Below are 13,521 nucleotides of genomic sequence, written 5' to 3' on the forward strand. Positions count from 1 at the left end.
AGGATTAAAATGAGAATTAGACCATTGTGGTTAATAGTGGATGGTTAATGGCCTTTTTATTGAGAAAATTCTATTTAAATTATATTATTGATTATTAAATAACAAAAAACATTATTATGTTTAAAATTAAAGGAGAAACATTCATTCATCTTTTCATTTTCTTCCTAAACCGATTCAAAGAGAATTATAACACCTAGCTCACGTCCAAGCTCTATTCCTCAATTGGTAAGTCAATTTTTGTCTGTTTCTTGTAATTTTTATATTTTTAGAATTTCAAGACCTTGATTTAGTTAGTTTAAGGATTAATTTTTGAAATTATTAAAGTTTATAAAAGTTTCCATTAATGAATCTTGAAGCTTTTAGTATTAATTGATAGGTTTTGAGCTTAGATATGAAAAAAGACTAGTTTGTAAAGTGAAAATTATTAGTCTAAAGGGAAATAATTTCGAAATTTAGCATGAAATTTTTGTAATTATAGGTATTAGAGTGCGGTAAAAGAATGAAATTGAGATTGATTTTAAAATCAAAGCTCAAATTTGAAAGTTATGAAAATTTCAGTTTTAGAGACCAAATTGAATAAAATATAAAATTTGAGGGAATATTTGATAAATGAAATTGAACTGATACATATATTAAGTATGTTGTTAAATGATGTTAGAGTTGTGTGACCCGAATATTTGTTAATGAAATAAAATACAGTGGCAAAACAAGGGGATCTATGTAGGGTTAAGGCCCCCACGATACGGACCATGCTATACAAGTAGAATCCGTATAGACCTACACTTCTTTTATTTGACATTGATTAGAATAAGATTTTTCAACCTTTAAATAGATGTATTCGAAACTCCTCTTGTATCATTTGTTTTTCAACATTAGTGAATTTCTTCTCCTTTGCCCGTAGTTTTTTCTTGAAAAGGTTTTCATGTAAAATTTGTGTGTTCTTTCTTTTTCCTTATTTTGCGATCATTCTATTGTCATTATCAACCTTTATTTTAACAAATGATGTTTGGAATTGATGATTAAATTAAATTATGATTGAGATTGAGATTTAAGCCAAATAGAGGATATTTACAGAAAAGGAAAAATTGCGGAGTAGCCTTGGCACCTTATCGGTTGATATTATTTCCAAGTAAGTTCATATGGTATATTTATGTTTTGAACCTTATGTATGTTATAATGTGAATACCTATACTTTTAATGAACTTTGATTTATTTGCAATTTAGTACAAAATGAGTGAGATTTAGATTTAATTTGAAAACGGATAACTATAAACTTGTACGACAAAAATTACTCTAATGAAACTTCATAAACCTATCTTACACACAGTTATAGGTTAATTTCCAATTATACCGAGCTCCATCATTTGTTGCGGACTCAAAGATACATGTGACACAGATTTAGTCTGGACTGATAATTTGTTGTCGTTTTAAAGGTTTATCCTAGACTGGTAACCTTATATATGTTTATAGCTCTGGCCAAGCTATCTGCTGATGTGTCAATATAAAGGTTTAGCCTAGACGGGTAACTTGACACAATTATATGCTCAGCACGGATGAGCCTTTGATGTAATTAATACTTGTGTAATAGAGTTGTTTACTAAGTTTCATTGGGTAATACAGTTAATATTAAAGGTGAAAATGAAATGTTTTGTCCAAAATGCTTAAAGATATCATAGTGAAGGATAGAATGTCAAGTTTAAATATATGTATATCTATGAAAGAGATGTGGTTAGATTGAAATGAATATAACTCACCTTGTTGTATTATGCTCTGATGAATTAGGTAAACTTGATTATTCATGTTAGTTTTACATATGTACTTGTTATTTGCGGTAAGTTAGTTGTTATTTACATATGAGCCTACTAAGCATTTCATAATGCTTACCCATTCATTTCTTTTCCTGTAGATTTTGTCTTTTGGAACGTGTTAATTGAATCTTCGAGGAGATCACACTATCTATCTCTTGATTTGGTAGATTTTTAATTGTTTGAATTCAGTTATATGTGGCATGTACTTAGGAGTGTCAAGTGAATTGTATTGTCAATCTTGCTTGGAATCATAGATGATTATGTATACTTTTAGTAATGCCAATTTAATCATGTTCATAATTGGTGTTATGCTTTGTGAATATGCATATAGATTATCATGTTATATGGAATGAATGAAATGGTATGAATCATATAAATTGATTGAATGATTTGCTTGTAATATTGTTGTGAAATGGTGCCAAGTGATGGCGTATTGGTTAGTGAAGTTTTAAGATCTTTTGATGATTTTTATATTGTGTTGTAAATGGTTTTTGTGTAGGTCTTGATTGTGCCTAAGGCACCACTTTATATAACAATTGGATTGAGCATGAATAAGTATTAAAATGTGATGATTTTGACCCTTTTAACATTAAGTATCAACACCTTAAATAAGAGTATCAGTACTTAATCAAATGAACAGTATTTTAAAATGACAAAATGCTAAATTGGTATCAATGTCAATATCGATCCTTGAGGATAGATATCGATATTTAAATAATGGTATCAAAACAAAGTAACTTGTTTTAGATTTTGAAAATTGGCAGAATTGCAAAATAGTATCAATACTAAATTTGGTATTGATACTTTTTAATAAGAGTATCAGTACCTTATTTCAAGTATCGATACTTGTGAATTCCATCCTGATTTTTGAAACATTGGGGTTAGTAATGGTATCGGTACCTAACCTTGGTATCGATACCTATACCTAGATTTTGAAAAGTTTTCGATATGGTCCTTCGTCATGCTCAAGTCAACTTTAGAGCTTTTGTAAGTTCGATTAAGTATCAATTTTGTTTGAAGATCATATTATATACGGATTTATGATGAAAATTGGTGTTCAAGTGAATTATTTGTTGTAAATTGTGTATGTTTTGCTCCAATAATAGTAGTAACATTCTATAGCTCGGGTCCAATAATCGGACCGGGTGAAGGGTGTTACATTAATTTTGTAAAATTTAATATAATATAAAATTTTGCGACGTCAAAGAGTGATCGAAAAATATTTTGAAGTTAAAAATGAAAGTTGAATTCCACAAACAACTTTAAAAAATGGATACATGTCTTTTCTTTTAAATATATTTTTTTAATATTTTACTATACCCTTATAGAACACTTGTCAACCCCTGACCCTGCTTGTAGAATCTAAAAACTCCACTAATAGGTACCAAATAATTTTCTTTTATATATATCCAAGGGCCTTCCTTTGTTCAACACGTGGCTATACTAATGTTGGAGCTCCCTTATTTCTGGTATATTATAAAGAAATGGTTAAATTTTAGCTTTGGTCTCTCCATTATGTCTAGATTTTATATTTAATATTTACATTTTAATTTCTAACAAAATTTGATCCATATATTTTTATAATATTATTAATTAGTCTAAATAATTAATATTGTTAACTTTTGAACTAAAATGCTACGTGATTATATATAATTTAAATGCCCTAAAGGTCATAGAGATTAAAGCGTGTTTCTTTTGAGTTTGTCTTTTTTTTTCTTTACATTATAAGACAATGATCAAATTTTAGTTTTGTCCTTATACATTGGTATCTTCAATGTTATTTTTGTTACAAGAGTAGCAAGTGATTTTTTTTTTAATTTCAAAATGTCATACTGATGAATTTAATTGAACTAATTTTTAATGTTACATATGTTGTATGTGATTACAATTATATTAATAATGATGATTAAAAATAATTATTGAAATTTCACTTTCTTTTGAAAACAAATTTATAAATTGTTTTTCACACATGCAAAACAAATAACAGAATTAAAAAAAAAGACAATTTTAAGAGTGCTTATTTCACATCATATAAACAACATACAACATAATTATAAAAAAAATTATCATATTATATTATCTCATCATAAATTAAAGTAATATTCAATTTTTCTTAGATATTACTTGATTAAATATAACCACAGGATGCTATTTATAAAGCTAAACATAACATTTAATTGGTTCATAACTTTAATATTAATTAAGTGATAATTAAGATGTTTAAAATTTATTTAAGTAATAACTCTATTTTACATCAATAAAATTAATGCAACATTTTTAAAATAAATTTAGAACATTTTTTTATGTCAAAATAATAATTTTCCTATATTTTATGCTTAAAGTTTTATTCAAATACAATTTTTTTTGTTCTCATAATTGTATATTAAATTATAATTTTTTAAATGTGTGATTTTCACAACTTTTATTAACTAATAATTTTAAATTAAATATTATAATTATTTTTAAATGTGAATATAGTGATGTGATGGGAAATAAATGAATATTCTCATAATTCAGAAGTTTTTTCCAAACTCGTGATTATATATATTTCTATTATAGATAATTTTAACATGGTAATAACTAGAATTGAATTTTTTTTAATTTAAAAAGTAGAGCAACTAAATCCCTATAAATAAATTAATTTAAAAAGTAGAGCGACTAAATTCCTATAAATAAAAGTAGTGAATTAAACTCCAAATGCACAAAGTATATATGAATTTAAGTAGATTTAACATTCACTTTGTTTACTCTATAATTTAACACAAATAGATAATTACATCTACACTAACATGGTGCTTCTTTTTTTTCTTTCTGCATTTAAAAATGGTTAAACTTTAGTTTTGATCTCTTGATTATGCTTAAACTTGAGATTTAATCTACATACTTTAATTTTTGACATAATTTGGTCTTTTTGTTTTTATAATGTCACTAGATAGTTTAAATACTTAATATTGTTAACTATTTTCGTCAAAATGCTAATATCAATTTTTCTTAGAAACACTATTCTGAAAAAAATATTTTATAATGATGAGTTCAAATGGATACTTTTAAGAAAAAATCCACATAATCATTTTCAAGATTACTTTTATTATTTTATGACTATCAAGTAACTTTTTTTAATTTTAAAATGTCACGCCAATAAATTTTATAAAAAAAAAATAATAATTTAACTTAAATTTTTAAATTCAAAAAATAGAGAAATTAAAATTCTGAAAATAAAAATAGAAATTAAGTTTCAAATATATGTACACAGTGTATAAAAATTTAGAATATATTATAATCTTTAAATATTTATTTCATAATTTCATACAAACAAATAATTAACCTAATGGAAATTGTGGGAACCATACTAATAACCATATATAAACAGAAGATCCAAACCCTTCATTTGTTTCACACGTTGCTATACTGATGTTGGAGCTCACCCTTTTCTCATCATAAAAAATTGTTAAATTTCAGTTTAGGTTCCTCCATTATGTCTAGATTTTAGATTTAATATCTATACTAATTTCTAATATATTTTGGCCATTATATTTTTATAGTGTTATTAATTAATATGATAACTTTTGAATTAAAATGCTACGTAGTTATATATAATTTGAATTCTCTAATATCATAGAGATTAACACATAGCTTCGAGTTTCTTTTAGGTTTACCTTTTTTTTTTTACATTATAAGACAATGATTAAATTTTAGTTTTGATCCCTATACATCAACATCTTCAATGATATTTTTATTATTACATGACCACCAAGTGAATTTTTTTTAAAATTTAAAATGTCACTAATGAATTTAATAGAATAATTTTAACATATTAACAATTTAAATTGAATTTTAAAGTTAAGAAAATAAAAGTAGAGAGATTAAATTTCAAATGTACAAGTGTATAAGGACTTAGAATATTTTTTAGGTTAAAATATGCCTATCGAAAATTAGGAATTTAGTCTTTGTTCTTGTATTTTTAGAAATTTAATCCCTCTAGTTTTCAAATTTCAAAATTTAAGTTTAACTATTAATATTGTTAAATTTTTTTTGTTAAATCCAGGTTAATTATAATATTTTTTTCAATTACATAATTATCAAGTGAATAAATTTTTTTAAATTTCAAAATGTCAAGACAATTTGTTTAACAATAAAAAAAGGTAACAGTGTTAAACAATTTAATCTAAATTTTAAAATCTAAAAAATAAAAAGACTAAATTCGTAACAATACAAGTACATGGACTAAATTCTTAATTTTCAAAAAATATAGAGATTAAAGGCACATTTTAATTTATATTTTAACATTCAAATTTTTATTATATAAATAGACAAATAAATAATTAATGGAATACGAAACGTGTCAGTACGAATAATAAATAGAGTCTGGGATAAAAACAAATTTAATAAATGGATATAAACAGAAAAAGGTGCGTCCTATTGCTATCGTAAAACCAGATTGAGAGGTGAATAATATAAAACATGAGCCATATTTCCAGGGGGTGACAAACAAAATAGCCTAAAAAGGAGTGTTGGGGTTCATTTTCATGGTGTCATCAGATGGCAGAAGAAAAAAAAAAGTGCGTCAAATAGTAGAGTAAATGAGAGCAATGATAGGAGCATTGGATGGGATGAAGCGCTCTTTCAATGGTGGGTTGTCTTTATTTCATTGGCAAACCCAAAGCCAACAGCTAGCAAAGATGTTGATGTCTCTATCCTTCACTCCCATTTTCAGAAAATGTGACCGCACAAATGCTGGTCCAAATCCTGAACAAGCCAAAATATTTAGGGGCTTTTTCATTATTATTATTGGGAATTAGGGGTAGCTTTATTTAATGCTTTGCTTGCTTTCCCCATCTGTTCAAAATTGGAATTCTCGAAGGGACCACCCCCACTCCTATTTGTTTAAATGTCAACGCAAGTTTAAAAATAAATGAAAAACCAGCACTCATTTGGAACTGTTTTTTTTTTTTTTAGTTATAGAGCTGTCTGTCTCTTATCTTGAATTTTAAGTCAATCGGTGGCTTATTCAATGAATTTTTAACATTTCCTGCTTCATAACTATCCGTTTCTATAAATAATGATTACTTCAATTATGTTTTGAAAAGCCAAAAGTTCACTGCATTCTACGATATCTAATACATCACTTAGTTTAATCTAACGTCTTTACTATAATAACATCAATTGAATTTTAATTTGATTAACATTATCATTAGTATATAAATTTGAGTATATTAAAATACATGTTTCTTCCTATTCAAAGATCTTGTAGTAGTGAATTTTTCTAACGATAATTAGATGATAAGAAGTGAATTACACCATTTTACTTCCGAGTAAAATAAGACTTGAAAACCACTTAATTAGCAATTATTTATAAAGAATTTAAGGTTTCAATCATCAACTGAGAAATTACTTCACAAGAAAAAAGAAAGAAGAGGAGATGAGGAAACAAAGCAACAAAACAAAAACAAAATCGAAAAGAAACATGTAAGAAAACAAGCTGTCTCCGGATAAAAGTGCGGCATCGAGGCATTGGCACGATACAAGTCCAACAACACACAAGAAAAAAGAAGAATTGAAGTGATTTTTTGCTGCTTTTTTTTTCTTTTTCTTTTTTGAATGTTGTATCCAATACAAAACAAACAAAAAAAAACATTGAAAATAACACGCATCTGCTTCAAAGAGGAACCACCCCAAAACAACCGACCCTCCTCTGTTCCTCTACCACCGAACACCCACCACCGCCCCCTTTCCTCTTTATCATCCACCTTCAACATCTTATCCTACGCATACCCTTTTCTTCAATCATCATATATCATTCTTTTGATTCCTTGTTTTACCACTTGGTGGGAGGTTTTCTTTTTTCTTTTTTGGGTTTAAACCTCAGATCACATCATCCTATTGTGAAATTTGGAATTGTACGGTGGTTTGGGATTTTGGGTTTTTGTTTGTTTGTTTTGATGATGAGAGATGTCTGATGCTCCAGGGATTCATGAATCTTCTCTCCCTCTGCTGGAAGCCATTCGGGCATGAGAAGGGAAATCACGGGGCGAACGGCGTTCTTGGCGGCGGAGGAAGTAGTGGCGGCTCAAAAGAAGGTAAAGATGGGTTGCTTTGGTATCGAGATATAGGGAAATATGGTTCCGGGGATTTTTCCATGGCCGTGATCCAAGCCAACCAGGTCCTTGAGGATCAGAGCCAGATCGAGTCCGGCCAATACGGCACTTTTGTTGGGATCTACGATGGACACGGCGGACCCGAGACGGCTCGTTACGTTTGCGATCACTTGTTCAAGCACTTTCGAGGTTCGTCACTTTGGGTGTTGTCAATAATTTCTTATGCTTGCTTTCATCTCTGTTGACCCTAAAATGTAAACTTCGATTTGTTACCATTCAGGGTTTTCTTTTAGATGTGTTCATATTTGGATTACTAAATGAATATAATTTTCAGTCAGTTGTTGCTTTTTTCTAGGCTTCAGAAAAGTTCAGCTTTTGATTGGGTACTTTTATCGAGTATTTGAGTACGGTTTACAGTTGAAAGCAGGCAACAAAATGCTCGTATTTGGAAACTATTTTTCTACTTTGGCTGGTTTTTAGTTAACTATCAAGTTCTTTTCTTATTCATTTTGTGGCTAAAATTAGAGTGAATTCGGGTTCAAAAGCAGCCGGATGTGGTATTGTTTGGATGTATTTAAATGGTGCATTATGTTTTGCAAGTTGCCTTTAATACCCAAGAATTCCCTCTATTGCATTAGTTTTTGGTTAACTTCTAGAGAAGGAGCTGTTCTTATGTTGGCGTTCTTAGACTTTGTGTTTATGCAGCAATAGCAGCCGAATCGCAGGGGGTTGTGACTGCCGAGACTATTCAAAGAGCTTTTCGTCAAACGGAAGAAGGGTTCACTACCCTTGTGTCGGAGTCATGGAGTACTCGGCCCAATATTGCAACAGTTGGGACATGCTGCCTGGTTGGAGTAATACATCAGCAAACGCTTTTCATTGCGAATCTTGGTGATTCGCGCGTTGTACTGGGCAAGAAGGTTGGCAACACTGGAGGAATGGCTGCTTTGCAGTTGTCAACTGAACACAATGCAAATATCGCAGCTATCAGACAGGAACTTAAGGAATTACACCCAAATGATCCGCAAATCGTTGTCCTCAAGCATGGAGTTTGGCGAGTAAAGGGCATTATTCAGGTGATATAAACATCCACATCGTATGATTCAGCATATTCAGGCACGCATAAAATTGTCTGAAATCTTCATAATATAATACTTAACTTATAGGCTTATCCTCAAAAACCAACACAAAGATGCTGATCTAGGTCTCATGGACTAAAGTGTATTATGTTCGTTTTGAATTTAGGATAACAATTATTATGTAAGTACTATAACCTCAGACGCTTACACACGGATTACTTAGTAGGATTCTCAGTATAAGACAGACATGTTGGATTCTGATTGCTTTCCTTTTTCATGCAAGACTTTCAGAATTCATTAGATGCATTGGCATTATACCCTGCTTTCTCAATTTCATAATCCTATTCCGTCATAAATCATCATGTCATGTCCTCAATTTCATGATTGTATTCAATGCAGGTTTCTAGATCTATAGGCGATGTTTATATGAAACACGCAAGGTACAACAGGGAACCAATTAACGGAAAATTCAGACTTCCTGAACCAATGAACATGCCTATATTGAGTGCTAATCCGACTATTATTTCTCATGATCTCCAACCAAATGATTCTTTCCTTATATTTGCATCCGATGGTCTATGGGAACACTTGAGTAATGAAAAAGCTGTGGATATTGTACACAGCCATCCGCGTGCAGTAAGATTGTCCTTACTTCTATGTTCTTTTTAAAGGCATAGTTTTGTTGCATTAGAGCTTTTCTGTTTTCACATCTTATTGATGTCATCGCATTCCATGGTTAGTGTTGATACCAATTTTCGTTTTCTGATAATATTGTGACAAACCCCATTTCTGATTCTTTTGTTATTGATACTAAACTACTTTTTTCTCGGTCCTCAATATTTTCATGTGAGCATATTAATACCAAATTCCGTTTATTTCCAATTATGAGTTCCACTTTTTCCGAATCCTACAGCCTTAATTCAGGTGGTTAAACTTCTTTCACAAATGTGACTGCTTGTAGTTGAGATTATTAGGATATGATATGTAATCTTAAGGTGTTTCTCATGAGCCTCTACAAATGCAGGGGAGTGCCAAAAGGCTGGTCAAAGCTGCTCTACAAGAAGCCGCAAGAAAACGAGAAATGAGATATTCTGATCTCCAGAAGATCGACAAGAAAGTCCGACGCCATTTTCACGATGATATAACTGTTATCGTGTTATTCTTTAATCACGATCTTATATCCAGAGGTGCGGTCCAAGATCCTCCGGTATCCATTAGAAGTGCACTAGAACACAGATAAATTATTCATAAACCGGATAGGTTTCTACTTCCCTGAACCCGGTTTTTGCCTAACACTCGGAAAAACTGCACCACCAACACGTGGACATTTCATGGTGCAAGCACGGAATAGTGATGTAGAGAGCAGTGGTTTTAAGAGGATTCAAATTTGTAAAATGTCAAAGAAAAAAAAAGAGTATGGAATTCCGCGTAATAATATTTTTAAGTAAAATGTATGTTGTAGTTGTTTTTCAATGGCATTCGCCATTTAGTGATCAAAGAGGTCAAGCTGTGTGGGAAAATAACTCGAACACATAGCGTGCACTTTATTTGGTTGCGAGGCGTTTTGATTTGCAATCAAACATGTCGAGTATTTAGCGTAAGTTATTAACATTACTCCCAATCTGTTGAGTGTGATTTTACCTGGTTATATAGTGAAGCTCAAGGTTCAGCATATTAACGTCATGATTGATGAATCATGTTTTTCATTCCAAATGCTGAACAGTTTTTTTTTAATTATCTAATAATAATCAACTATTTCAGCATCAAATGCATGGATGGGACAATAATAATAATAATAAATGTAAAAAGATAACTGTCGATAGAAAAGTTATAAACTTGCGCAAAATAAATGTCCTGAACTATGAGTATGAAAATCTACCTACATTGCTTATAATACCAAAAATGAGATATGGTTGGATAATCTGGGTTTTATTGAATTGAAATAGTTGTGTACATCTAATTCTACTCTTCAATTCTTAAGAGAGGGTTAAGAATTAAAATAATTCTGTGGGTAATTATAAATAACCATACTCAAATCTAATTATTCTATGATTTTTCAAATGTATACATGCATTATTTAAGTTTAAAAAGTTAGTTTTATACAATAATAATAGTATTTTAATTGTAGTATATATATTGGATAAACTATCAAAGTAGTTACTTTTGTTTATATCTTGGGTAAATTATCAAAATTGTCACTTTTGTTTACCTCAGATTAAATTTTAGTTACTTATATTTGAAATGTTATGTTTTAGTCACTTACATTATCGTGTTGTAACATTTTAGTCACTAATTCGTTAGTTGTCATTAACGGCGTAACTGTAAGCTGATGTGGCACGTTAAATTATCATTTCAAACAAAAATTTAGGTTAAATTATACAATTGGTTCACATATTTTTTTCGTTTTAAGCAATTTAATTTTTTTCTTTTATGTTCTTTTAATTTCTTTTTTTTCTTTTTTTTTCATTCTCTTCTGCTTCTCCCTCTATTTTCCTCCCATTCTCTATTTCTTTTAACGTAATTTTTTTTATGTTTTCCATTTGTTAAAGCTTTTTTATGTTTATGAAAAAAGAAAATGCAAAAAGTGAAATCAAAATAAAACTTGCTTCGCATATTCTCACCTCACAATTACAAACCCTCATTGTCCATCACCGCTTTAACGAACCAATTTGGATCTCTCAATGACCTAGTCCACAAGCTTGCCTCACTTGAAGACCTTACGAGCTGTGACTTATGGCAATTCACCCTCAACAAAGTTTCTCGAGCCCGTTCCCTCAACATCCTAACCAACCCCCACGACCACTGTAATGGCCTAAATTCAAGGTTATCGAAACAGTGGTTTCGTAACCACAAATCCAATTTAAAGAGAAATTTTTTTAATATTTTTGCATGAATATTTATATGATAGGAAAATCGTATTAAAATATCAATAGAAATTTTTTTTACCGATTTAGTGGTTAGTTAGAAAAAAAAGAATTATTGAAGGAATTGGGTAAAAACAAAGTATCGAGACCTTGATCTCGTAAAACTGAGTAGGAAATATTTTTATAAATATTTATAAAATGCTAGTGATGTGGTATTAAAATTTCGTTAGAAAATTTTAACGTTTGGGTAGGTAATTAAATGAAAATGACTAAATTGGAAAATGTGTAAAAGTTGCTAGAATAATTAAATAGCTTAAGTGTCTAATGAGAAAGGATTTAAAAGGAAATCAGACCCAAAATTCATTTGGGCTGGACGGCAAGGGCATGAAATCAGTAGGAAAATTGATGATTTAAGGGCAAAATTGGAATATTGCATAATTAACTAAATAAAGATAGGACTAAATAGGAAATATCTAGATTTCTCTTCATTTTTCTTCATTCTCATCAGCCAAAACGCCATAGGAGGGGTTCTTTAAGCTGGTATTCCATAATTTTTGCACCAAATCCAGAAAATTCAAATACCAAGCTAGATCGAGGAAAAGAAAAAGTTCAGGATTAGTAGATTTGTGTGTACGAACAAGTATCGAGGTAAGTTCGTGTAACTTGAATTATATTCTCAAATGCTTGAAGTGTATGTTATTGATGTGAATATGATTTGAATGTTCATTGTATGAAAATTGATAAAACTTTGATATATTTGATAAAAAGGGGAAGAAATCTCAGTTGAATGAAAGAAAAATTCAAAGGATCTCTAAAAAAGAATTGACGGTACAAAGGATCTAGCCCGGACGGGTGATCCTATCTTGATATAGCCCTCCTGAACAATATGTGGAAAATGGATTTAGCTCGGACGGGTAATCTGAATTAGGGTCTAAATTTAGTCTGGACTGGTAATTCAGATCCAAGCTCATTAGAGTAATTGTCATTGCAGGGGATTTAGCCTAGACTGGTAATCCCGACAATACTCTATGAGTTTATATTACAGGGGATTTAGCTTGAACTGGTAATCCTACTGTAAGGATGAGGTTCGTGGGAATGTGCTCTTTGAAATGGAAATATACGCACATGAATATGAATTGATGGACCCGGAAATGTACACTAAAAGTGTACCTCTGAAAATCCATCGAAAATTCTAAGAAATTCAACAGGATAAATATGGAAAAAAATAATGAGGGAATGGAAATCATGGTATTGATGAGTTCATCAATCATGGTATATATATTATTGACACATGGAAATTATTGTACTAACTTGAATGTTGAGTTTGTGCATGTTAGGGTAATAATGCATTGAATGGATATTTGAATTTTTATTGCATTGTATTAAAAATATTAGGTAAGTATAATTCTTGTTACATGAGCTTACTAAGCACAAAGTGCTTACCCTATTTTCTTTTTCCCTGTTTTGTAGTATTAAGAGCTCGGAGGTCGGATTTGGTCGGAGACACATCACACTATCAACTTCAAGATTTCGGTATATCAAGAAACTTTATTTTGAAAATCAATGGCATGTATTAGCTAATAAAGTAAATGTTAATGTGATATGAATGTAAGGTCAGCCATTGGTATGGCTAACAAATCTTGGTTTTGGTATGTGATGAGGTTATCTTATAAAA

At 30.1% G+C, this 13,521-nt stretch overlaps 1 protein-coding gene across 1 annotated transcript; it reads left to right on the plus strand.

The window, feature by feature from the left end:
• Window positions 1-7,195: 7,195 nt before the first annotated feature.
• LOC107896598 (probable protein phosphatase 2C 42) lies at window positions 7,196-10,654 on the plus strand. The gene is made up of 4 exons (XM_016821798.2): window positions 7,196-8,092; window positions 8,609-8,979; window positions 9,382-9,618; window positions 10,007-10,654. The coding sequence occupies exons 1-4, from the start codon at window positions 7,765-7,767 to the stop codon at window positions 10,220-10,222; spliced, it is 1,152 nt and encodes a 383-aa protein (XP_016677287.1). The 5' UTR covers window positions 7,196-7,764; the 3' UTR covers window positions 10,223-10,654.
• Window positions 10,655-13,521: the final 2,867 nt, after the last annotated feature.

The sequence above is a fragment of the Gossypium hirsutum genome, chromosome A10 (assembly GCF_007990345.1).
Source record: "Gossypium hirsutum isolate 1008001.06 chromosome A10, Gossypium_hirsutum_v2.1, whole genome shotgun sequence".
Taxonomy (NCBI): domain Eukaryota; kingdom Viridiplantae; phylum Streptophyta; class Magnoliopsida; order Malvales; family Malvaceae; genus Gossypium; species Gossypium hirsutum.